Source organism: Armigeres subalbatus, chromosome 1 (genome assembly GCF_024139115.2).
Source record: "Armigeres subalbatus isolate Guangzhou_Male chromosome 1, GZ_Asu_2, whole genome shotgun sequence".
NCBI classification, from domain to species: Eukaryota; Metazoa; Arthropoda; class Insecta; order Diptera; family Culicidae; genus Armigeres; species Armigeres subalbatus.
In genome coordinates, this window is record NC_085139.1 from 6,180,374 (window position 1) to 6,205,861 (window position 25,488).

The 25,488-nt window shown below is 40.7% G+C and overlaps 3 protein-coding genes across 4 annotated transcripts; 1 reads left to right on the forward strand and 2 right to left on the reverse strand.

Annotated features, from left to right (window-relative positions):
- The first annotated feature begins 30 nt into the window (after window positions 1-30).
- LOC134205933 (uncharacterized) lies at window positions 31-24,915 on the forward strand. Its single transcript, XM_062681638.1, has 7 exons — window positions 31-69; window positions 21,940-21,976; window positions 22,035-22,165; window positions 22,235-22,837; window positions 22,999-23,307; window positions 23,365-23,717; window positions 24,804-24,915. Exons 4-7 carry the CDS (start codon window positions 22,280-22,282, stop codon window positions 24,913-24,915), a joined length of 1,332 nt encoding a protein of 443 aa, XP_062537622.1. The 5' UTR covers window positions 31-69; window positions 21,940-21,976; window positions 22,035-22,165; window positions 22,235-22,279.
- Window positions 12,671-13,887, reverse strand: LOC134220240 (dynein axonemal light chain 1-like). Of its 2 annotated transcripts, XR_009981816.1 has the most exons (3): window positions 13,548-13,887; window positions 12,873-13,489; window positions 12,671-12,765 (listed from the first exon to the last, which is right to left on the reverse strand). XR_009981816.1 is itself a non-coding variant. In XM_062699239.1 (2 exons), exons 1-2 carry the CDS (start codon window positions 13,700-13,702, stop codon window positions 13,036-13,038), a joined length of 609 nt encoding a protein of 202 aa, XP_062555223.1. In that variant the 5' UTR covers window positions 13,703-13,887; the 3' UTR covers window positions 12,688-13,035. The 2 variants fall into 2 exon arrangements, 1 of the variants encoding a protein (XP_062555223.1); XM_062699239.1 differs by having other exon boundaries at window positions 12,688-13,489.
- LOC134220231 (probable tubulin polyglutamylase ttll-15) lies at window positions 14,005-16,273 on the reverse strand. The gene is made up of 3 exons (XM_062699232.1): window positions 16,122-16,273; window positions 15,868-16,056; window positions 14,005-15,801 (listed from the first exon to the last, which is right to left on the reverse strand). The coding sequence occupies exons 2-3, from the start codon at window positions 15,895-15,897 to the stop codon at window positions 14,167-14,169; spliced, it is 1,665 nt and encodes a 554-aa protein (XP_062555216.1). The 5' UTR covers window positions 15,898-16,056; window positions 16,122-16,273; the 3' UTR covers window positions 14,005-14,166.
- Window positions 24,916-25,488: the final 573 nt, after the last annotated feature.

The following is a 25,488-nucleotide window of genomic DNA, read 5'->3' on the forward strand; positions in this document are numbered from 1 at the left end:
CATCAAATAGTTTTCATGAAATGACGCACATATTCGAAATTCCTTGATTTTGGAGTCCACTATTGTTTGGTAAGTATTACTTAAAATCTTTGATTTTCGGATACTTCACATTTCTTGTGCAAAAATATCATATATGTAATCGCATAGGAAATTTTAAGGTAAGTGAAAGTTTACTAATTTATAGCTCAAAATGAATATTTTGTTAAAAATGTAAAAAGCCTCAGACGGATAGACCAACAGACAGACAGCCAGACATCCATCCATCCCTTGGCGACACATCACGACTCTCTACACTGAGGATACTGGCCGTAAGATTTTCATACGACCAAACTTATGAGAATGTTTCATACGAATTGAACTATGAAAATCGTAGGATCCTTTTTCGATCAATTCTAACTTTTTATTGGGTATCCAACAAAACAATTTCTCGAAGCGTCGATGGGCGTGTGGTGTGAACGCACGCCTCCTAATCACGACGTCCATGGTTCGAACCCGGGTTACACTTTTTTTTAACAAACTGAAAATATTTCATAAGATTGTCGTATGAAATGCATTCCATAAGAGAATCGTATGAAAATCATTACAATTTCTTGTGGTGAAATTTCATAGGAGAAACGTATGATGTTCTTACGACCAGTATCCTCAGTGTACACTATACATCACGACTCTCAAAAGTCGCAGTCTGTCTACCAACTGACATCTGAAACAGATCTTCCGTATTATAGATCCTTTCTTTTTCACGTTTTTTTTTTTTGAATCCTCTGGAGTGCCTTCTTTCTGGTATTGCAGCAACTAGTCCATATTGGCACAGCATACAACATGGCAGGTCTAAAAATTTGTTTGTAAATCAAAAGTTTGTTCTTAAGACAAAAATTTGATTTTCTGTTTATAAGTGGATATAGGCACTTAATATATTTGTTACTTTTGGCTTGAATGCCTTCAATGGGACTTTTAAAAGTTAATTTCTGATCTAGCAGAAGTCCTAAGTATTTAGCTTCGCTAGACCAATTAATTGGAACCCCATTCATAGTGACAATATGTCTGCTAGAAGGTTTCAAATAAGAAGCTCTCGGCTTATGTGGGAAAATTATAAGCTGAGTTTTGGAAGCATTCGGGGAAATTTTCCATTTTTGCAAGTAAGTGGAGAAAATATCCAAACTTTTTTGCAATCTACTACAAATGACACGAAGGCTTCGCCCTTTGGCTGAAAGGCCCGTGTCATCTGCAAACAAAGATTGACACCCTGGTGGTAAATCAGGTAAGTCAGAAGTAAAAATGTTATACAATATGGGCCCCAGTATGCTGCCTTGGGGGACACCAGCCCTTACAGGTAATCTATCAGATTTAGTATTCTGATAGTTTACCTGCAGTGAGCGATCTGATAAATAATTTTGGATCAGTTTAATGATGTACAGAGGAAAATTAAAATTCATCAATTTTACAATCAAACCTTCATGCCAAACACTGTCAAATGCTTTCTCTATATCAAGAAGAGCAACTCCAGTCGAATATCCTTCAGATTTGTTGAGCCGAATTAAGTTCGTTACTCTTAATAACTGATGAGTGGTTGAATGCCCATGGCGAAAACCAAATTGCTCATCAGCGAAAATAGAATTGTCATTAATATGAACCATCATTTTATTTAAAATCATCTTTTCAAACAGTTTGCTTATTGAAGAAAGCAATCTGATTGGGCGATAACTAGAAGCCTCAGCTGGATTTTTGTCCGACTTCAAAATTGAAACAACTTTGGCATTTTTCCATTTATCTGGGAAGAATGTCAATTGAAAACGTTTGTTAAACAAATAAACCAAAAAGGATAAAGAGCTCACAGGAATTTTTTTGGTAATTATGTGGAAAATACCATCATCACCTGGGGCTTCTCACTTCATCCACATTAGTTCCCGACGAAGGGTCGAAAACATTCTCTTGATTGAGAATGTCTTCGAAGCTCCGTGTAACTTGATCCTCAATTGGGCTAGTGAGACCTAGACTAAAATTATGGGCACTCTCGAACTGCTGAGCAAGTTTTTGAGCCTTTTCGCCATTTGTTAATAAAATTTTATTTCCCTCTTTAAGCGCTGGAATTGGCTTTTGAGGTTTCTTAAGAATTTTTGTTAATTTCCAAAAGGGTTTCGAACTGGGATCCAACTTCGAGACATTATTCTCAAAGTTGGTATTTCTCAGAATAGCGAAACGTTTTTTAATTTCATTTTGCAAATCTCGCCAAATAACTTTCAACGCGGGATCGCGAGTTCTTTGGTATTGCCTTCTTCTCACATTTTTAAGACGGATCAGTAGCTGAAGATCGTCGTCAATAATAATGGAGTTGAATTTAACTTCACATTTCGGAATTGCAATGCCTCTGGCTTCGACAATTAAATTTGTCAAAGATACGAGAGCATTATCAATATCACTTTTGGTATCGAGAGGAATATCAACATCAAAATTCCTATCGATATACGTTTTGATAAATCCCAATCAGCTCTATGATAATTAAAAGTAGAGCTGATTGGATTATAAATGGCTTCTTGTGAGATTTCAAATGTCACAGGAAGGTGATCAGAGTCAAAGTCAGCATGAGTTACCAATCGGCCACACAGCTGACTTGAATCTGTTAAAACTAAATCAATTGTAGAAGGATTTCGACTGGAAGAAAACAAGTTGGTCCATTGGGATATTGAATAGTATAATATCCCGCAGAACAATCTTCAAATAAAATTTTACCATTGGAATTGCTTTGAGCATTATTCCATGAACGGTGTTTGGCATTGAAGTCACCAATTACGAAGAATTTTGATTTGTTGCGAGTCAGAATTTGAAGATCAGCTTTCAACAAATTCTTTTGCTGCCCATTGCATTGAAAAGGCAAGTAGGCTGCAATGAAGGAAAATTGTCCAAAATTTGTTTCAACAGAAACTCCCAAGGTTTCAAAAACGTTGGTTTCAAACGAAGAAAATAATTTATGTTTGATACGTCTATTAATGACAATGGCGACCCCACCACAGGCGCTGTCAAGACGATCATTTCTGTAGATAAAATAATTTGGATCTCTTTTAATGGAGAGTCCTGGTTTTAAATAAGTTTATGTAATAATGGCAATATGCACATTATGAACTTTTAGGAAGTTGAATAATTCATCTTCCTTACCCTTTAGAGAGCGGGCATTCCAATTTAGAACTTTCACACAATTATTTGGATCCATTGAAACGGAGTCCGATAACAATTTTTGTGTGTACTTTATACCAACCTGAACAGCTTCAGGAATGGTATTTGCTTTGAACATTGCATCAATCATGTGATGCAATTGTTCAGTTAAAAAATCAAAGTCGGAAGCAGTCATGCTACCTGAATCGGCAACATGACCGTTATTTTCCGTTGGGACATGGGTATAAACCTCATTTTGAGAAGAAAAATTTTGTCTACCAGCATTGATGTTTGCATACGTAGGTACATTCGAAAAATTGGAATTTACGGAAGTGCTTGCTACCTGTTGACGAGCGGCAAAATTTGTTTGTGAATTGTGGTGGGTATGAATTGCTCTACCGGTAACCGGTTTCGAAATTTGAGCGTTTGAAACATTTCTACCCGTCGAATCTTTGATCCGATTGGAATTTCCCGTCATCAATTTTGCACGGGAATTCAAAACTTTTTTGCGTGAAGGGCATTCCCAGAAATTGGATTTATGATTGCCCCCACAATTAGCACATTTAAATTTATTGGAATCTTCTCTCACAGGACATGCGTCCTTGGCGTGAGAGGATCCAAAACAAATCATGCATTTAGCATCCATGTGACAATGTTTGGTTCCATGACCCCACTTTTGGCACTTACGGCACTGGGTGGGGTTTTGAATTTCCCCAGGCCTGCGGAAATGTTCCCATGTAACACGGACATGAGACATAATACAGGCCTTTTCCAAACTTTTCATATTATTTAGTTCACTTTTGTTATAATGAACTAAATAAAATTCTTGAGAAATGCCCCTCTGGGAAGTACCGGAGTGGGATTTTTTTTTCATCTTAATTACTTGGACTGGTGAAAATCCAAGTAATTGAGAAATTTCAATTTAATCTCATCCAGTGATTTATCATCACTGGGAGACCTTTTCAAGACGACTTTGAACAATCGCTCAGTTTTGTCGTCGTATGTGGAGAATTTATGGCGCTTCTCAGCCACATACTGAGGAAGACGTTTGCGATCGTCAAAGGATCCCGGCAAAACGCGGCAGTCACCCTTCCTAGCAATCTGAAATGAAACCTTGATCCCCTGAAGGTTACTCAAAATCTCATTCCGGAAGCCAGAAAACTCGGCAACAGATACCACAATTGGCGGAATCCTTTGCTTTTTCGCATGAATCGAATCACCTGGGCTAGAGGTATATTCGATTTGCTCAATTTCATCATTAATCAAATCGAACTGATTGCTCAGTTCGATTGGAGAAGAATTATTTCCGATATTAGAGTTAGAAGGAATATCTGAATTCTCCAGCTTCCTTCTATTGTCGCTGTTTCAAATCTAGAATAAGGAACTTAGAATAAGAGTAGTCTGTACGATCCAATCGAAGACGAATAAACAATTAATTAATTTTTTCCGCGCTTTGGCAGGACGGTCTTGAAACCTTGTTTCTTTGAAGGAAGTGGAGAATTCAGAGACTCCCCCTTCCTCTTGTTTTTATTAATGCTCATGGCTGAGCGTGGAGACGTGACCTTCTAAGAGGTTTTTTCCCAGAACGGTGTCCCTGCAGGATTACCACCGCTTGTCGGAATTTTACTTCCGCAAACGGGTCCAACGTAAAACGAAGGCACGGGTCCTTGCAAAGATCGTAACGGGATCAGTGGGTACAAATAGCGCTAAGAAGCACCGTTGAAATTAAAATAGCTTCGGGTAGTATTAAAAACTTCCTTCCGCAAAGAGAGAAAGAACCGCACAGCACGAAAGCACGATGCGGTCTGAATTTTTTTTTTTTTTTTTTTTTTCACGCTAATCCTCTCCCTGCAATCTCAATAGATCATCCCGACATCAGAATAATATTTCATGCTAAATCCCAAATTCAACAGAAACCCTTCACAGATCAAATCCACCAACGTTTCGTTTAACAAACGGAACAACCTAAGGTAGAACAAAACAGTCCGGCGAGCCACGCGCGGAGCTTAATACTGCAGTCAAACAGCTGTCTTCGGCCAATCGCTCTCCCAGTAGAAGAGAATAACTTAATAATACATAGTTCTGGTATTAATATCCTATACTGATATGAACGTGGTGTACATAAGAGGTAGAAGTGGGTAAAATATAAAAAATAGTATGCAGAATATTTCAGGCATAACATACTATGTTATTACAATACCAAACGTATGAAAATTTATTAATATTATTCGTTTGGTATTAACATATCTGAGCAGGTGATGTGTAGTCTAAGGTATTTTGGCGTAATAATGAATCGCCTGCTTTGAGCGTGCTTACAGCGGCACACTAGGAGTTAACTTTCGGAAATCAGTATGGCGAACAACATCTAAAGTTTAATATCTGAAAATAAGCAACTTAATCGAAAAAACATTCGATAGGCGTAGTAGTGGATTTTCGTGAAAAGTTCCTGCTGTTGAGAAAACCTGCGTTAGATGTCTTTCGCCATACAAACTCCAGGTGGTTAACTCATGCTGGCTATTTTTACATATACGTTAGCGCCTGGATAATCGACCGAATGTTTCGATATTACCTCCGCCGCTTAGCAATCTGCAATCGAACTCTCCATTTATTCGATCGGAGCGTCTTGCGGAGTCCAAAGTACGTACGATTTCCAGCCACTATGCGTCTCCGAATTTCTCTGCTGGTATCGTTATCGGCGGTCACCAGTGAGCCCAAGTACACAAATTCTTCAACCACCTCGATTTCGTCACCACCGATAGAAACTCGTGGTGGGTGGCTCACATTGACCTCTCTTGAGCCTCTTCCTATCATGTACTTCGTCTTCGACGTGTTGATGACTAGTCCAATCCGTTTAGCTTCGCTTTTCAGTCTGATGTAGGCTTCCTCCATCCTCTCAAAGTTACGTGCCATGATATCAATGTCGTCGGCGAAACCAAATAACTGGACGGACTTCGTGAAAATCGTACCACTCGTGTCAATCCCTGCCCTTCGTATTACTCCCTCCAAAGCGATGTTGAATAGCAGACACGAAAGACCATCACCTTGCCGTAACCCTCTACGGGTTTCGAAGGGACTCGAGAATGCCCTTGAAACTCGAACTACGCACATCACCCGATCCATCGTCGCTTTGATCAACCGTATCAGTTTATTCGGAAATCCGTTTTCGTGCATTAGCTGCCATAGCTGGTCCCGATCGATTGTATCATATGCGGCTTTGAAGTCGATAAATAGATGATGTGTGGGCACGTTGTATTCGCGGCATTTCTGCAATACCTGACGTATGGCGAACACCTGGTATGTGGTAGAGCGTTCACCCATAAATCCCGCCTGGTACTGCCCCACGAACTCTCTTGCAATTGGTGTTAGTCGACGGCATAAAATTTGGGAGAGTACCTTGTAGGCGGCGTTCAGCAATGTGATTGCGCGGTAGTTGCTACAATCCAGCTTATCGCCCTTTTTGTAGATGGGACACACGACACCTTCCATCCACTCCTGCGGCAGAACCTCATCCTCCCAAACCTTGGTAATCACCCAGTGCAGCGCTCTAGCTAGTGCTTCACCACCGTGTTTAAACAGCTCTCCTGGTAGTTGGTCAACTCCATTGTTGTTTTTCAGCCGGCCGATCTCCTCCTGGATTTCCTGGAGATTCGGAGCCGGAAGTCGTATGTCCTGCGCGCGTGCTCCTAGGTTCATTACCATACCGCCACCGTTGTCTGCCACATCGCCATTCAGGTGCTTTTCGTAGTACTGCCGCCACCTTTGGATCATCTCACGCTCGTTCGTAAGAAGGTTCCCGTTTATGTCGTTACACAAATCGGGCTGTGGCACGTGGCCCTTACGTGAACGGTTCAACTTCTCATAGAACTTTCGTGCGTTATTAGCGCGGTACAGTTCCTCCGTCTCTTCACGGTCTCGATCTTCCTGCTGGCGCTTTTCCTCCGGAAAATCGAGTTTTGTCTGTTCCGCGCCCGTTTGTATCGTGCCTCGTTCGCCCTCGTGTGGTGTTGCAGCAATCTCGCCCATGCTGCATTCTTCTCCTCAACTAACTGCTCACATTCGCCGTCATACCAGTCGTTTCTCTGATCCGGAGCCACCGTGCCTAGTGCAGCGGTTGCGGTGCTTCCAATGGCGGATCGAATATCTCTCCAGCCATCTTCAAGAGATGCTGCGCCTAGCTGCTCTTCCGTTGGGAGTGCCACTTCCAGCTGCTGCGCGTAGTCTTGGGCTAGTCTACCGTCTTGTAGCCGCCCAATGTTAAGCCGCGGCGGACGACTCCGACGCGTGTTGATCACCGTCGAGAGTTTTGAGCGCAGACATACTGCGACGAGGTAGTGGTCGGATTCAATATTCGCACTGCGGTAAGTGCGTACGTTCGTGATGTCGGAGAAGAATTTACCGTCGATTAGAACGTGGTCGATTTGGTTTTCCGTTACTTGATTAGATGATTTCCATGTGGCCTTGTGGATATTCTTACGGGGGAAGAAAGTGCTTCGGACTACCATTCCGCGGGAGGCTGCAAAGTTTATGCATCGTTGGCCGTTGTCGTTCGATACGGTATGCAGACTATCCGGTCCGATGACCGGTCTATACATTTCCTCCCTTCCTACCTGAGCGTTCATGTCACCGATGACGATTTTGACGTCACGCAGTGGGCATCCATTGTATGTCTGCTCCAGCTGCGCATAGAACGCTTCTTTCTCGTCGTCGGATCTCCCTTCGTGTGGGCAGTGCACGTTGATGATGCTATAGTTGAAGAAACGGCCTTTTATCCTCAGCTTGCACATCCTTGCGTTGATTGGCTGCCACCCAATCACGCGTTGGCGCATCTTTCCCAGCACTATGAAGCCGGTTCCCAGCTCGTTGGTGGTGCCACAGCTTTGGTAGAAAGTAGCCGCTCGATGCCCGCTTTTCCACACTTTCTGTCCTGTCCAGCAGGTTTCCTGCAGCGCTACGACATCGAAGTTGCGGGGATGTAATTCATCGTAGATTATCCTATCGCAACCTGCGAAGCCTAGCGACTTGAAGTTCCATGTTCCAAGCTTCCAATCGTGATCCTTTATTCGTCGCCTAGGTCGTTGCCGATTGTATCGAGTCGTATTATCTTCTATGTCGTTCGTAATAGTTGGTTTTAAAGGCGGCTTATTGGGCCTGCGCAAACCTCCTGTCTCGTCGGAGGGCCGTCGTGTCAGGGCTGTTTAGCGTCCCACCTAACACCAGGACTTGGGCTTGTGCGCTTTGAGCGGCACACGGTCGCTTTGGCGGAGCCTACTTGCGGATACATGCAGCTTTTATAGAGGTTTAACAGGGCCCACCACATCCTAGGCAGGTGCCACAACTCACAGATGGCCTGGGAAGGAATCGTCAAGCCCTTGGACATAGTCCCTGCTGCCCTGACTGCGGACACCTGCCGGTATGAAAGGGATGCCAAGATAGTCTCGCTCAACATCTCTGGAACACATAGGGGAAGAAGTCTGCATAATTTGAAGGATCTATATGCAAGGTACGCACATCTGGAACCATTGCCGCTGGAGTCTTACAGCAACGTTCAACCAAGAATAATGATCGGTGTTAGCATCTCAAGGGTGATGCACACTGTAGACAGCCGTGAAGGGAACTCAGACGATCCGGTGGCCATTAGAACTCGTCTTGGTTGGAACTTGCCCATCGGGGAGTGTATCAGCTGACAGTACCGCTCCTATATAGCTTCCATATCTGCTCACATTCCCGTGGACCAGATGAAACCCTACATGAAGCGGTGATGAGCTATTTCGCACTCGACAGTATGGGGATCAGAGCTCCGCAGAACCAGCTACTTTCCAAGGAAGACGACAGAGCACTATCAATACTACGCAAGTTTGTCTACTGTGGAAGTTTCACGATGTGCGTCTGCCAAACAACCGATCCATGGCGGTGAGACGACACTACTGTGACGGATGGAACGAGAACCCCAGTTAGCTGCAACACTGAGAGCGAAAATGGCGGACTACGTTAGCAAAGGTTGTATCTGTAAGCTGACATCAGAGGAGTGTCGAGTAACTGGAAGTCGCACCTGGTACTTACCGATTTTCTCGGTATTCAACCCCAGCAAGCCGGGGAAAGTTCGAATTGTTCGTTCGCAAATGTCTCCCTCAACTTCGCACTGTTAAAAGGTCCAGATCAGCTAAACGCTCTGCCACCAGTCCAGTACAAATTCAGATAGCGGTGAATTGGTCTAGGAGCAGAGTCTCTTGATTCTCATGTATACATGGATGAGACAGTGTGCCATGAGCTAAAAAATCTCACGTAGCATCGATTCGGTGCGACGAGAGAAGCTAGCGCGCGCATAAAATAACTCAGTGAGCGTGTCTCATTGTACGTCTCACGAGACTCATCTCATGCGCTAGGAATGCATAGCTGGCGTTACTTAGGCGACGATATTATTGAATGAAAATTTCCCGCCCAAGCTGTTTTACGCACCTTCGCTGGTGTTTGCAAAGGTTTGCCATGGCAAACAGCGCATGAGCTGATCGCATTGAGATGTCTCAATGTGACTCACCAATGCTAATGTGAGGTACACAAGCTTCGTGAGACTCGCGTGCGCTAAATTTTATGTGCGCGTAGCAGTCGTTGCTCAATCTCATCCTTTTTTGTACGCGTTTATGATGTCTGTCTAGGAGGTGATATCGCAGAGATGTTCATCAGATGCGGATGCGACCTGAAGATGAACATAGTCAGCATCAGATCCTGTGGTGTTTTAGCTAAGATACGATGATGCAAGTATTCACGTTTGGTGTTACCTGCTCGCTCAGCACAGCGCTGTACGTCCTAAAGAATGCGTCCCGATTCGAAAACAGATATCCCACTGCTGTCGATACTATCCGTCGTCGTCATTACATCGACGATATGTTGACTAGCGTAGACATATTGAAAGAGGCAGTCAAGCTGGCAAACGATGTTTGCTACATTCATCACATGAGAAACTGGGTGTCGAATTCATCAGCTGTACTCGAGGCCTTCGGAGAGAATCCGAAATCCGAGAAGTCCATGAAAAGGAATGCAGAGCTCGCTATGGAAAAGGTTCTCGGTCTGTGATGGAGTACCATGGCCGACGTCTTCCGCTACAAACTGTGTACGGTACGGATCGCAATTGAGATCTACTGTCTGGCGTCAAACACCCTACTAAAAGGTATGTACTACGACCAGTACTGTAATTTCTCATTTTCAATGAGATATGTCACGCAATGTTTACATATCTGCCCATTTCAATATCTATAGAAACGCGAAGGATGAATGGCAAGCTACAAAAATCTCAAACAATATTTGTCCCGTGACAGGGCATGAAAGTGTGCAATACCTGCTTTAGTTTTGTGTTTATTACCCCTTTCAACCCGGTGAATTAAAGGAATATGATTAATTTATCGACAAGTCACTATTCTTCGCATATATCTATTAAAATAAAATAGAAATTTTAATTTTAAAATAAAGCACAACATCCTTTCATGACTGCTTTTCATGCGAAATTGATCAAAGAACCCACGATTATTTCATTTGATTGCCTGAAATAGAAAAAGGCGTTTTGTTCTCTGTCTTATGACGATCACGACCTTTTCCAGTACTGACTACGACGCTAATAGCGTTTTATGATCCTTTAGGGATCATTGCACACTAACTGATGTACCTTAAGGTACTGCTTCAGGAGATCTGACGGGCTTAAACTGGATGGAACGAAACCATCGGTCAGAAACTGCCTGAGCTGGAATCCGTCCGCATACCTCGGTGTTACTTCCTCCACAACGCAATGAATGACGAAGCTCCATCCTTTCGTGGATGCCAGCTAAAGTGGCTTCGATGCCGTGTCATATTTTCGCCCATGATCACATCGAGTGTGCTCTTGTTGGAAGTAAGACGAGAGTGGCACCTATCAAGTTCGTTCCCATACCTTGCTTGGAGTTACAAGCAGCTTTTGTTGGTACGAGTTAAGCTCGTAACATCGTAGAAGGGGACTCCATCAATATCGCTCGTCGCTACTTTTGGACGGATGCCCGGGACGTCCCTACAGGGTGAGGAGACCGCTAGCGAGATCCGAGTTTATCTGCTGCATCACACCGAAAACAGACCATTCATTAAACGCTCCATCGAAAACATAAAACGAAAGCAAAACGGGCAACGAGCATAACTGGTCCGCTCACAAATGATGAACTGTCTACAGCAGAGGCGTTTCAGTTTCAGCGAGCTCAAGAAAATGAAGAGGTAGCATTAGTAATAACAGGCCGCCGCCGTCTGAATAAGAAGAACCGCTTGTACAAAGTTAACCCTTTTATCGACGATCGTGGCGTGATGCAAATCCACAGTCATCTAGGCGAATGTGACTTTGTAAATGAGAGTGATAAATACTCTATCTTACTCCCGCGAGAGCATCCAACTACACGTCTCATCGTCGCCAGTGTTCATCAGCGTTACCATCATCAATGCCATGAAACCTGTGTGAACGAAGTTCACATTCCTCGAGTGCGCAGAGTTTGCGACCAAGTGCAAATGTGAATGTCGAGACCTGAACCACCAGCGTTGGGACCTCTTCCGAAGGCGCGAGTTGCAGCTTTCTTTGGTCCATTTCTCGTCCTTATCGGTCGCCGTCATAAGAAGCGCTGGGGACTGTCGTCACATGCCTAACAATTCGGGCCATACATCTCAAACTTGCCGAACCAGCGTTGACCCCCAACCACTTTCTGTTGTGATCTTCGAACGGGTCCAAACCTCTTGTTCCGTACACTGATTGTCCGCTGACACTTCAACAATCCTAGAAGGCGTCGGAAGCTTTGGCAAATTGGTTTTGGCGACGATGGGTAGCAGAGTATCTACCCACGATAACTCGGCGCACCAAGTGGTTCTATCCTGTGAAGCCAATTGCGGTTGGCGACATTGTCGTTGTGGTGGATCCTCAGTTGGCAAGGAACTTCTGGCCGAAAGGTCGAGTGCTTTCAGTCAAGACTTCATCAGATGGACAAGTACGTTCGGCGGTCGTACAGACAGGTATCTCTGGCATCTATGAAAGCCCAGCAGTGAAGCTTGAGGTGTTGGATGTAGGCGCAAAACAAACTTAAGTCCAGAGTGTATGTAATTAAGAGTGGCGTCATGTGCCGCATTTGACAGGTCTCCTGCTCGTTTGGAACGCGATTTTGTATGGGAATGACAGATGAATTTTGTTCCAATTCTGACAGTGTCGCCTCTCTTAATTACATACACTCTGCTTAAGTCGTGTTAATTTGTAACCTAAATATGTAAAACCATCAAATTAAGCAGGAAAAATTTAATCACGGTGCAAATAAAACTAGATTTAAATCACAGACAAACAGCCGTAACACTAGAGAAATTACCATCGACCATTCAACGATCAATTTGGATTTTAATTGGTTGCGCATTTCACAACTAGAGGCGCTAGTGTCGTAATCCTTCGAGTTTGACGTTTCACTCCAGCGCCTTCTGGTGACAATATCTTATGAAACATTGTTTCGTGTAACATGCTCGCAAGATGGTGGTAGAGGAGTTTTTTTTGGTATTTTTACTCTCATGCACACCAAGTTCATACCAGACCAGCTGCTGTTATCGAGGTCGTCGTTTCTGGTCGGGTTCCAACCGTATCTGTTTGTAAATGGAAAGACAACATTTTTTTTGTAAATTTAGGTAATGATGTTGTACCATTGATCTTCCACCTGGACGTTAATTTTTTAAATAAAAGTCTCACCTACCTATAAGTGGACTGAATTTTGAACCACAAAAACCAAAGGACGGAGCAATGGTGCCCTAGGAACGGAACGGAACACCAATCATACCAACCAAAGTATTCCAGCTAGAAAAGGCACAAACTTTGTCTAGAATTGTTCACATTGAGGGCATAAGATTTGGATTATTTTATTCGGATTTTATTGGTTGACCCGCTGGTTGCTGTGCCGGCTGTGCTTCGCTTTCCTCCCGAATCACTGTCTCGCCGTCGAGCTTCCTCAAGGACAGTAGCCGTTTGCTAGCTTCAGCACGCCAAACGCTTTCCTCCATGGACTCCACCAATGGGTTACCGGCGAACAGCAAATCCTCCAGAATAGGCAAATCGGCCAACCGGTTGAATTCGACCCAATCCTTCACCAGGTTGTTGCTCATGTACAGCACCTTGAGCTTTTTGAGCACATTGATACCCTTCAGTTTCTCAACCAGGTTGTAACTGATCCAAAGCTCCTCGAGGGTGTCACTAACGCCTTCCAGGCCCGATATGGCTTTTATGTAGTTTCTGCCAAGCGACAGCACCCGAAGGTTCTTCATTCCACTAAGGCCGAAAATTTTATCTATCATGTTGGTGGAAAGCGACAGTTTTCTGCAAACAAATAACACATGAGTGGAAGGTTTATGTCCTGGAATCAGTCATTCGTTACTCGCAGGTAATCAACGTAGACAACGTAGTGTCCATCTTCTCTATCGGAGGCCACTGAAAGCACAGATCGATTTCTTTATCGTCGCAAGAGTTGGTCTTCGTTCGATCTTCAAGCCGTTTGAGGGCCTCCTTGATCGTGGTGGCTTTGGCTGTCATTTTTTGGGAAACTTTGTAATAATTGATGAAATTGAGAAACCTTCGTCAAAAATACGTTTCATCAATATGATATAAACAACTTTACAGTTGTCTTTGGCAACGGGACGGACATGCCCAGATTAGATTTCCCATCATGGATGGACTCGCTAGGAATGATCAACAGGTGATTAAATCCTTGGTAATCAAAATTTTCTATTTAAAATTTGATAGCCTTATGTACCATTGTTTCTTTGAAATAGTTGAAATAAGTCACAATTTCTTACTGCATTTGCTGTCAATCAAAAGAGGACACAAAAAATTGATTACGATATCCCATGATATGTTTATTTTCGTTGTTGTTATTTCTGCTTAACGGTATCAGTATCCTTCCATGTCATCTAATAAAATAACTTAAAACATCTTATCCTAGTATAAGTACGTGAATGGACTTGAAATCCGTTTAAAACCTGAAAATGGAATGCCTCCTAAAAACAATACGATCGATCCATCTCGCATTTTGCGTCGAACCAATTATTCATCCATCGATTCCTAACACTCAGATCCAACGAATGTTGCTCGAATATCCGCTGGTCTGCTTTTGGCACTGGAAATATACGTTTCATGTCGCCCCGATTCAAATGTTCCCTGTACGCTGCATGCAGTTCCTTTAGATCTGCCCCGCTTAAACAGCTAACACAAAGCGAACATTCCGCAGGGGCGCACGATTCTGCGCATGGCGCTTCCGAACAATGGTTCGCCTCTACCACGATATTCTTGAGGGATGATACCATGGCTTCCACATCGGGGGAACGCTTCCTGAACGATTCTCTGCTGAGGTCTGATCCCACTCCGACCATTCGTAGGAAGTTGTAGATCACCTGCTCGTAGAGCAGACGGTTGGGCTTAAAGTGAGCTGACGACAGGTTCGGACTCATGTTAGCTTCCATGAGAAATACGCGCAGATTCTTATCTACAACCAAATCGAATCGCATCATTTCGAAAAAGTTCCGTTTACTTGCGTACCGTGGCAAAATTCCTGCGAGGAGATGTTCTTTTTTGAGGATTGCCAATCTGATGGCATCCTCTACTTGCTCCCAGATATTCGACGGATCCCTTCCAGTGCTTCGAATGTACGCATCGAATGATTCCTTCATTCCAAAGCCTTGTCTCGTATAGTACGGTTTCAAAACGGGGACTTCCCAAGTCGGGAGATAGTCATCCCCTACTATGTATTTGTCCAGGTTCTTCGGATCGAACGGGTAATACTTGACAGGACAGTAGCGGAACAGGATGTCTCCTTTATAGATGTAGACTCGAAGCGGATCAATCGAGGTTATGACCGTGTATACTCCAATGTCAAACTTGTACCCGTCCACCAGGAGAGGATCGTCGATAAACTCCTGAATGAACGTGTCGTTGCTTCCAAAATCGATTTCTTCGATCGTTTTTATTTCGATGTGTCGATGTTGATTGTTCTTTTGCACAAAACGCGTGCTTGGATTCTGTTGAGCATACTTTCTAAATTCATCTTCTTCGTTTGGCAATTTAAAAGCTTTGGGAATGTACTTCATCTCCGTTGTTGATAGATCAACTTTGTTCGTTATATATCCTGATCCAGGAAAGTGATTGACCAGTTGATGTGGTTTCAAGTGAAACAAATTCACCTTTCTGAACGGATAGTCATGTGCCCACAATAAATCCCAGTCTTCCGTATCGTTACCCACTTGTTCCATTCCAAAACGCTGGAGAACATTCTTCACATGAAGTAAATGATCACCATCGGGATTACGTCCGTAAATCCAATACTTTGGCCTGGTATCCACTCTGTGGGATACCAATTTTTCCACAACTTTCACTTCGGGTTCGCATTGCACCTTTGATTGCTGCGAACCGCTTTGAGCATCCTTCATCTGGAATATAGTTGAAAGCGCATCCTTTGGAAGACACTGCGTAAGTGTAGCGGCCAGTATGGTCACCGTGAAGAACAATATCTGTCCACGTTTTGTACGCAAATCGAAGAAGCAGTTGAGCTCCTCGACTCGTTGAACCACTTGATTCACCTGATTGCTACCATCCTTCTCGGTACCGGAACTATCCGGCTCCGGTATAGAAGCGTCTCGCTTAAAATAAAACAATTTTTATTTTTATGACAAACTATAATTCGAATGTGTTAATTAGATAGTCACCTTTTTTCGATCTGACTTTCGTTTATCCATTTCGTTGAATGTAGGTCAGTGTGGACACTTGCTGTGCTAAGCATATATGCACGAGTTCAGTATTATAAATGAGTTGTGTTCAAGGAACACAACAATTTAACATTATTTCGAGACTTAGTTTTTTTAATCACAGGTACGATATGTATGATGTTTGGATTGCTGAAATTGATGAATAGTCAACGTATTAAAAACTGATTGATTGTTAATTATAGGAATAATATTACCTTCACGATTGGTGGGACGACTGAGTTTGAAGACCAGCCCACTTGAGCAGCAATCCAGAATTGGAATGAATGCCGCTGCTTTGTTGTCAAACGTCATGGCTGAATGCGCAAAGCTTGAACGCCGTCCTGGAATACGATGTTTCGAGAAAACATTTATTTTAGGCTTTGGTCCAAATCTAGGGTCCGAATCATGAATTAGAATCAAATAAAACTTAAAAATGTTATACACCCAGGTTTTTTTTTACACGGTTTGGTTTTAGTCGTTTAAGACCTTCAGCGTCAAAGAAACAATGAGTTAACCCCACGAAAAAATTCACAAAAAATCAAAGAAAATTCAGGTGGTATTTAAGAATCTGTGAAAGTTCGGGTTAACCGAGAAATTAATGAATTCCAACCGCGTAAAAAAAACCTGGGTGTAACTTATAAGCAGGGTTGGCACATTTAAATCTATTTTTTCTTCAGGAAATCTTCATATCTGTATCTCAAGTAAAAAAATCTGTATTGAAAATCTGTATCCATCTAAACCCAATCAAAATGATTTTTGAACAAACTTTGTTTTGAACAATATGTAAATTTGATAAATAGTGAACGAAATCTGTCGTGGGTCCGTCTCTAACTATTGTAGCGACTTTAGTGGACCAACCGCTCAGTCACACTAAACCAACTAAGCAGAACTACTGTTTCTACACTCAAAATAATCCACACGTCCATGCTACGTGGAAAATCACGTAGATCGCAGAAAATGAACTTATTTACAGTTTCATCTTACAAAGGTAGCCATTATCAGACATAATATAGACGTTACACGAACATCCTGTCGCTTTTATGATTACGGCTTCATCACTGTTACGTGAAAATCACGTACATGACTGATGTTCATTTTGACAGCTAATACTTGCATTCATTCTAAAAATATACTGATCAGTCCTCGCGCCAAATTTGTTGCTTCTTAATTGTAAAGTTGAATGCCTTTGTACCGGACATTTCGGTCTATGTATTCGTCAATGGTAACATTATTATTTGTTTGTGGAACACCAACTCTAACTGAAATATCGCAGATAGAAATAAAGGTAAATTAGGGATAACCAAAAATGGTAACTCATTTTTGCGTTTCAAGTGTATGACAAAAACTACGCCAGTGAGAGATTATTTTTTAAATTGTACTTGAATCAAATCGTACATAAATGTTTGCTTATATTCACAGGGAATTAATTGAATCGTGGAATCAACTCAGATCGCTGCCCAGAAACCCATGCAAAAAATGCAATCATTTTTTTTATACACATCTATTATCAAAAGTTATTTTACAAACTCTGTTGGCAACGGCGTTATAAATCGAGTTAAAAAATTGTGAACTATTTTCAATAAATATACCTAGTTAAATTATCTAATAAGCTCGGGAAGTTTTTATTTCATTATTTCACTCGATGAAATATTAGGACTAATAATAGTCAATGAAAAATAACTTAAATTTTAATCAAAATTTTTATACATTTCACCGAAGCATCATTGAAAAGCTACCGCATCATATCGTGTAAGTCACCAAAAAAACACGTAGCTGTCACGTGACACTCAGGTGAAGTGAGTGTTCATGAGTTCATTTTTTGTTTACTTACGTTTCACGTAGCACTTGCGTGGAAAAGGTGATGGAAAAAAGCCACCTATGTTTTCACGTAATAATGACGTTTTGATTATTTTGAGTGTAGATATGGGTCATTCCATATGAAGTGACCGAGAAAAATGCAAGCGTGCAATCGACTTTCTTAGGATTAAATGAAATTTTGACCAATTGTTTATTTATGGGTTATACCCCAAAATCCCAAATTTCGTAGGGATTAAACCTCCCCACGATTAATACGACCATCCCCTTTTCGGACAAATGTATGAAACTCATCATTTTGTTTTGTTAATATCTCTGGAACTGTGAGGTCTATAATGAATCTAAGGTAACCATTCGAAAGAAGATTTTTCAAGGAATTTATAAAAAATATTTTTTGATGTGCAGTGTTGCCAAATGAACAATTTTTAAGTTTTTGTTCGAAAATGCATTTTTACCCAATGAGTATAATTTTATTTAAAAATAACCTCACCAACGTGTTCTTTGGCCATTTTTACATTGGAAACGCTTGAAACTCCGAGGTACTATGTTCCGATCTTGAGATACAGGATTTTTAAAATGAAAAGTCCTTTTTTCACTGTGAACATTGAATATTTTTAACAATTTCCGAACATACACACACATTCGCATTGACACATACACACACACAGCTCAATTGGTTGCTTCCCCACTTTCTGCATCGCGTTTGAAATTTATATGAAGATTAGCATGGATTTTTTTTTTGCATTCTTGCTCCTAGCGGCTTTATTTTATCGTTAATTCAATCATCTGACTCAATACGTTAGCATATAGTCTGAAAGATGCCGAAAAAGTTTGCTGAAGAATAAGCATTGCTGGAAATTTTACAACGCTTGGGAGTTTGATTGTTGAAATGTTTCTGCCAGCACTATACTACAATTTGTTCCTCAGTCCTAAAAAAATAAAATTTTTGAAATAACGCTCAGTTGAATGATTGGTACATACACGTAGTTTGGCAGTGCTGGCAGAATAAACAATTTTGATCGTCGTTCCAGCAAGGATTACTCACAAAAACTCCATATTATATTCATGAGTTCACACATGGATTTTTGCAATGGGGTTAGCGAAATGGATTCCATATTTTCGACACATATATTCCATGGGCCCACATGCATTGCATAAGTGTTCACACATACTATCCATCTGGGTCATAGTATCCATGTGTGAATTTGTATGCAATTAGGTATGTGCCGACGCATGATATGCATATTTCAAAATACATGGATTTTTCCCATAAAGTATGTGTCGATTTTTCTGAGTGATCCTTCTGCTGAAAAGTTTTTCGGCATCCTTAGGGTCAACCTTTAACGCAATATGTCACATGGTTAGGAAATTTGAATTCTCCAGGAGTTAAAAATGCAAAAAATACAAAAAAATTGGATAGCAAATATTATCCATTTATTTTCAAAATACAGAAAATAGAATCATTATCTCAAAGAAGACCATTTTTATGATGTTTGTTTATGGTCTACTATTTTCATATTTTGACAATATACATACACAGTTGAGAATTCTCGATTCCTTGGTGAGTGACTGAAAGCTCATGGCTGTCGTCAAATCACATTTGGGTGCTGTGAAGCGTGGGTTTAATTCCCGTGGTAGTAAGATAAAAACTTTTCGTGGATAGTTCTCCTCTGGTCGACTAGTATTGACATTAAGCTTTTCTTCTGCCTTGTGTGTAACTACAAAATTCGTTTGAAAATTGCATCCAACGCCAATGCCATTTTCAACCCTCTTACCTCCCACTTGTCACAAATCACTTACCCTCTTCTTCTGTAAGTACAAGTATCATTTACTTAATGATTTGCCTTTTTCATACCCTTTTTCCCACAATAACATAGTGAAAGTCTACTTCCTTATGAGCTACTTTATTTTTCCCTTTCTCGTACACTTAGCGTTCTTAAAGGCTATATGTTCGCTTCGAAAACAAACTTTCTATAGAAGGCCCGGGGATCCATAGTGTTGTATACCAATCGATTCAGCTTGAGGTGAGTTGATGTCTGTGTGTGTGTGTGCAGAAAAGTTTCATCCACTTTTTAGGCACCGATTTGCTCACAACATGTTGCATTTTACGGGAAATCCTGTCCCATTGTTTGCTATTTAAATTTGACTGGTTCGGACTATGGACTCGAAACATATGGTCAAAATACTATTTTCAAAATGCACGAGAAGTGCACCATTCCCGCAAGGTAAATTAATCAAGGTTTTTAGATAACCATATCGTTTCCTCTGTCGTAATTGCCTTTCGTATGTCTTTTTTTTGCTGTTTTAAGAAAATGTTTGTTTCTATGATTAAAACACGAGTCTTTCGGTGAACTTAATCCAACGTTATTTTGTAAGAATAGAATAGTAAAAAAAGATTTCGGCTCCGTAACGCTTAACAGCATATGAGCTGAAAGCTTTTGAAATAAATTAATGATATATAAAATTAAAAAATCTTTTCATAGCAGGTGAAATACTATAGTACCTATGTGAGTAATAGTTTAATAGCACGCTTTACAACAATACAGAAATGTTATTTTTCCAAAGTGACTACGTTGCCAAGTACATTATTTTCTATTCAATGTTACATGTTTTACAATTTCTTTTAAGAAAACAATATCTTGGAATTCTTGGCAATTTTATAAAACACTCTAGCAAAAGGGTAAAGGTTGGGTGGGTATACATAACAAAATCTTATGTGATTGACAAGCTCCATTTGAATCATATTACATTCAAAACTCTATAACTCGAGAACGGCTCATAGTACCTTGGGGTTTCAAGTGTTTCTTATGTAAAATTCTCTGGAGAACACGATGCTGGTGTTATTTTCCAAATAAAATATACTCATTGGCAGAAAAATACAATTTTATACTTAAACGCAAAAACAATGCAGATGGCAACACTTCTACTAAAAATCGATATTTTTCTCAAAAGTTTGGAGAATTCTCTTCAAAATGCATAAAAAGAAGTTATTTGTAGCTTTAAAACTGTCCGAGATATGAGTCGTTCAAAATATGGTTTTACAAATCGTCAAAAACGGGGTGCTCGCATTTGCCGAGGGGTTGTCCAATCATCAAATAAATTTGGATTTTCACATATAATCGGTAGATAAACAAATCCACAAAATTTGATAAATATTGGTGTAAGTCGATTACAAGTGGTTCGGTCACTTGGTATGGAATGACCCATATGTGAATATGGGCTAGATCTGATTCTCTGTTATTATTGCTTGAGATTTTCCTGAGACCATTTTATTCAAATATAGTTTAAACATTTTACGGAGCATTATCTGGTTTCAAAATCGTTGATTTGCATAAACCTGTCAGAGCCAATATGTTCTGTTTTTTCAAATTAAGATTTTGCTAATATAATAATAGTCTGTAATAAGATCAGTTTAACAAAGAATTTTATTTTATAAGCCTCAAATCTTATTGAAAACAAGTATTTACTAATAGCAAATTATACTCCTCAAGAAATCTGTAAAATCTGTAATTTTGCTAAAAATCTGTATATCTGTATATATACAGATTCTTGGTCACCGCTCTACCTCAAAAATCTGTAAAATACAGAATAATCTGTATATGTGGCAACCCTGCTTATTGAGGTCTCCAAGCAGATTTTATCAACACTATCACAGAGTGAATTTTTTTTTGCTGCACACTGAATCAAAATGAAAATTATCATTTTCACCTGATGTCTACACTGAACAAAAGTCTCCACCCTTTTTTGAATGAAACGTCATTCAGTCTTTTACGAAACAAACGATTCCTTTAATTGAATGACAAAACCGATCGAATGATTTTATAATCAAGCGGAAGTTATTTTTGTTCACTTAAAAAATGAAATGTTTTTGTTTCTCGTCATTATTTCATTCACATTCGAAAAGGTGAAAACTACGTATAATTGTCATCAAAAACCAGAATGATTTTTTTCCGTCATTGCCCCAATAAGAAAATCATTCTATTTTAGAATTGTTTTCGTTTAACTGTCACCTCAGCTAAGCCTTGAAAATTTGATTAGAAAAACCATAAAAGTGAATGGCGACTCGTGCCGTGTGTTTTGAAAAACCATTTCATTCGCATTGTGTTATTCCGTTTAAACTCTAGTGTTTAGTGTATTTCAAGTGTTAATATGACATCCGTTCATCCATTGCGGATTTTCGATGAGAAATTCAACTATATCTACAAAATCTGCTTGCAGATCAGCTTACCGCCGGACGTTGCTTTCACATTATGTGGTAAGAGTTTTCTTGTTTATTGAAATATAAGTATAATGGATATTAATTTTTATTATAGATAAAAATTTCCCGGCCGAGAGTTTTGGTACGCTTACTGTATCAGAGTGGGAAGCAGTGTTAGCTGGTACCGTGTTGAGTGGGACTGGACAGGAGGTGTTTCGACGAATTTCTCAATGGAAAACTGATCAGGTACTTATAAGCACACTTTTTCAGCATTGTTTATAAAGAATAAATTTTCTTGGTTTTTCAATAATATAGGCAATTGGTCCGAATGAGAGCTGCATTCCACCGTTGGAACCGAGTATGTACATGTTTCAGCTTGAACCCTCAGACATACAGCCAGATGCGCAGCAATTCTCCGGTACCATGAATACCCCGTGCATCGAATCCAATGATGCGGATCCGAGAAAACTGTCCGAGAAGACTGGCGGTGATAATTGCCCCACAGGTGGGGCGACAAGTGGGATGATGTGTAAGGTTGAACCACTCGGTTCCGATACCGACAGAAATTGTAGAAGTGTGACAGTTAGCAACACTGTTCAAAAATATGAAATTTGTTACAACATGATGGAAGCTGATTTCGAAAAGCAAATTGACGAACAGAATTCAAACGATTTCGCGAGTACAGCTACGAATGTGCAACAGGAAGCTTATTCCGAGAAGCAAATTGACGAACTCGATTCAGACGGCCTCGTGAGCGACGGCACGGATGATAAACAGGATAGTGGTGTGAAAGGCAAGCTAGCGGTAAACATAAGTGGTGTAACCAAGCTATCGGATGTGTCCAATAACATGGGAATTTCAGCTGCTGGTGCAATAAGCCCGCTATTATATGAGCAACAAGATGCATCGGCCGTTGGGGTAAGTAGTAGCGTATTTACTTATTCTATATTCCTCAATTCGTCGACCTACGTTGATTTCATACAACATTTAGGTAATCACCTTATGTACTAGAAAGACAAAAAATAGAAAATGTTACTTGAAATTAATTAATAAATTATAATTCTTTCTTATTTCAACAGGTTTCCTCAGGTGTCCTTAAGCCAACAATCGATCTCCAACCTCAGTTTGCCAACACTCCATTTTTTTCACCAGACGATCTGAGTCATCTACTGGCCAAATCGGATGTCGGACAAGCCATTATCCAGAACAGCTTGAAAGGACCGTTATCGAAGGATAGCAAGAAGGAATTAGCTGGCATCATAGCGAATCACCATCTTTCCTGTCACTCTGCTGGGAATAACGTAGCATTATGTCGGCTACCGAAGGCGGTGCTTGAGAACTACGTGAATTGTGTGAAGCTGCGATTCCCAGCCGAGAACAATGATATGGTATAAAAATTGTGTATTGGTATCCATATATGAAAAATAATTATAATTATACTTCAGCTAATGTACTACATCCCGGCTACGCCTCCGGAGAGAAAGAATCCAGGAGGATCGATATATCAGGCTTATAAGCGTCTGAAAAGCGTGAAACGTGATCGAGAGCGACGAGAACTTCAGCATACGGCAAAACTAGTTGCTAAAGAAAACAACGCTAACCCTCATGAAGCTGAACAGTCTGAAGCAAACAGGTGGCTTGCTCTCAATAATGCCCCTTGGGACACAGTGATGAAAATGTGGAAAATGACAGAAACATGTCGATTTGAAGATACAAAGACGCTGAAACCTGTTGAGATTATTGCGAAGTATCGTCATTACGCAGCTCCACTTGGATATCAATTGGTAAGTAAGGGACCGTACACTAATTACGCAAGCAAATTTTCTGGGTTTTTCAATACCCCCTCCCCCCATGTAAGATTTTTCCCAAACAAAATATATTTTTTTAAATTTATATTCAGCGTAGAAAAGAACAGACCCCCCTCCCCCATAATTGCTTACGTAATTAGTGTACGACCCCTAACCAAAATAATTTTTCCCAAGTATCAGTTTATATGACTTGAACCTCGATTTGTACTACCTGTAGCCGAATATTTCTGCTATATGAATGGGAAACCTAGAAAACATAGTACAGATAATTAGTTGCAGAATACCACACATTCACAAACAACACCCAATTGTTTGTGGATTTCTCCACGGTCTTCTTCTTCTTCTTCAATGGCTCAACACTCCAATTGGAACTTGGCCTGCTTTTCAACTTTGTATTCTATTATCATTTCCTCAGTTATTTATTGAAAGTTTTTGTATGCCCGCCATTGCATGAGTATGTATCTTGAGTGGCTAGTACAATGGATATATACTATGCCCAGGAAGTCGAAAATATACTAGACCTAACCGAGAATAGAACTAACAATCTCCGGATTGGCATTCCTACGCCTTTGATTGCAAGGCTATTGGAGAACCGTGGTCATTGTTCAATTAAACCCTTTCGGGACGGATGGGTCATATATGCCCAGCGTTTTAGATTGGCTGTGTAAAATCACAGAATAGAGCTAGGTCCTCGCTTTCTTCAGCAAAGTTGTTTATCAGGATGTTGGCTTTACAGTTCAAATTTGCGATATTTTTCTTAGCGTTTCCACTAGCAACACTACAACCAGAGACCAGCGAAGTGAAAAACTGTCGAAATGGCAACGTATGAAAATGCATGAAATCGTAGAAATAATACTGGCAGCACTTGAACTTTTTGCTTGCTTCTTATGGATGCAAAATGTAAACAAGTCGAATTGGAACCGCTTTTGACGGTTCGATTGGAAACAAGATGGCGTCTTCGCCGATCTCTTATTCTAGTATTTCTAGTTTCCACGCATTGTTTGTTGTTTTCTAACAGCAAACAAGAAAAATATGACAGTTCTAACAGCAAACAAAGGAAAATTTTGTAAACACAGCACCAACACCAATGGGGATGGAGAGGGCTATAAGCCACCCTCTGAATCTCACCACCCAGAAAAGGTCCTTCGGACGGTCATGAAGGGGTGGCGTAAGATGGGAGGACATTGACCGAGAAACTACACTCAAAATAATCTACACATTAATAGTACGTGAAAAATTACGTACCCACTAAATTCACTCACTCCACTCAATTTACCGGATGACTATGAAAAGTAAGGAGTGTAACATGAACCTTGACTGAAACTTTTTGAAATTAACTTAAATAAACGATATGATTTACGTGAATTTCACTTCACTGAAGCATAAGCTGAGAGAGAACCTCTCTCAGCTTAATGTTTACATGTCAAAACTTTTTATAAATCTATTATTTTTTACAAATTCTAAATAGCGTGAATTAATTGTTCATCGAAATTCATAAGGTATGTATTGCTGAATGCTGCTACAGATGTCCATGTTATTCGTGTGGCGATAATTCTCGGGTACTTATTCAAAAGGACGTATGTGATTTTGTAAACAAAGATTCAAACGTCGATTTGTCCAATCCGATGGCACTACCGCGCAAACCAACACCACCAACAGGTAGTTGAAGGCTTCCTCTGCCTGTCTGTAGTGATGGTTTGCGTGGGAGTGCCATCAGATTGAACAAATCGACGTTTGAATCTTTGTTTACAAAATCACATA

Bases quoted from the DNA above. Each gene is read 5' to 3' on its own strand.
- LOC134220240 (XM_062699239.1), bottom strand. From the start codon at position 13,702: ATGACAGCCAAAGCCACCACGATCAAGGAGGCCCTCAAACGGCTTGAA. The intron at 13,490-13,547 runs GTAACGAATGAC...ATTTGTTTGCAG, and splicing joins TCTACGTTGATTACCTGCGA to AAAACTGTCGCTTTCCACCA.
- LOC134220231 (XM_062699232.1), bottom strand. From the start codon at position 15,897: ATGGATAAACGAAAGTCAGATCGAAAAAAG. The intron at 15,802-15,867 runs GTGACTATCTAA...TTTTATTTTAAG, and splicing joins GAAAGTCAGATCGAAAAAAG to CGAGACGCTTCTATACCGGA.
- LOC134205933 (XM_062681638.1), top strand. From the start codon at position 22,280: ATGTACATGTTTCAGCTTGAACCCTCAGACATACAGCCAGATGCGCAG. The intron at 22,838-22,998 runs GTAAGTAGTAGC...TTATTTCAACAG, and splicing joins AAGATGCATCGGCCGTTGGG to GTTTCCTCAGGTGTCCTTAA. The intron at 23,308-23,364 runs GTATAAAAATTG...ATTATACTTCAG, and splicing joins CAGCCGAGAACAATGATATG to CTAATGTACTACATCCCGGC.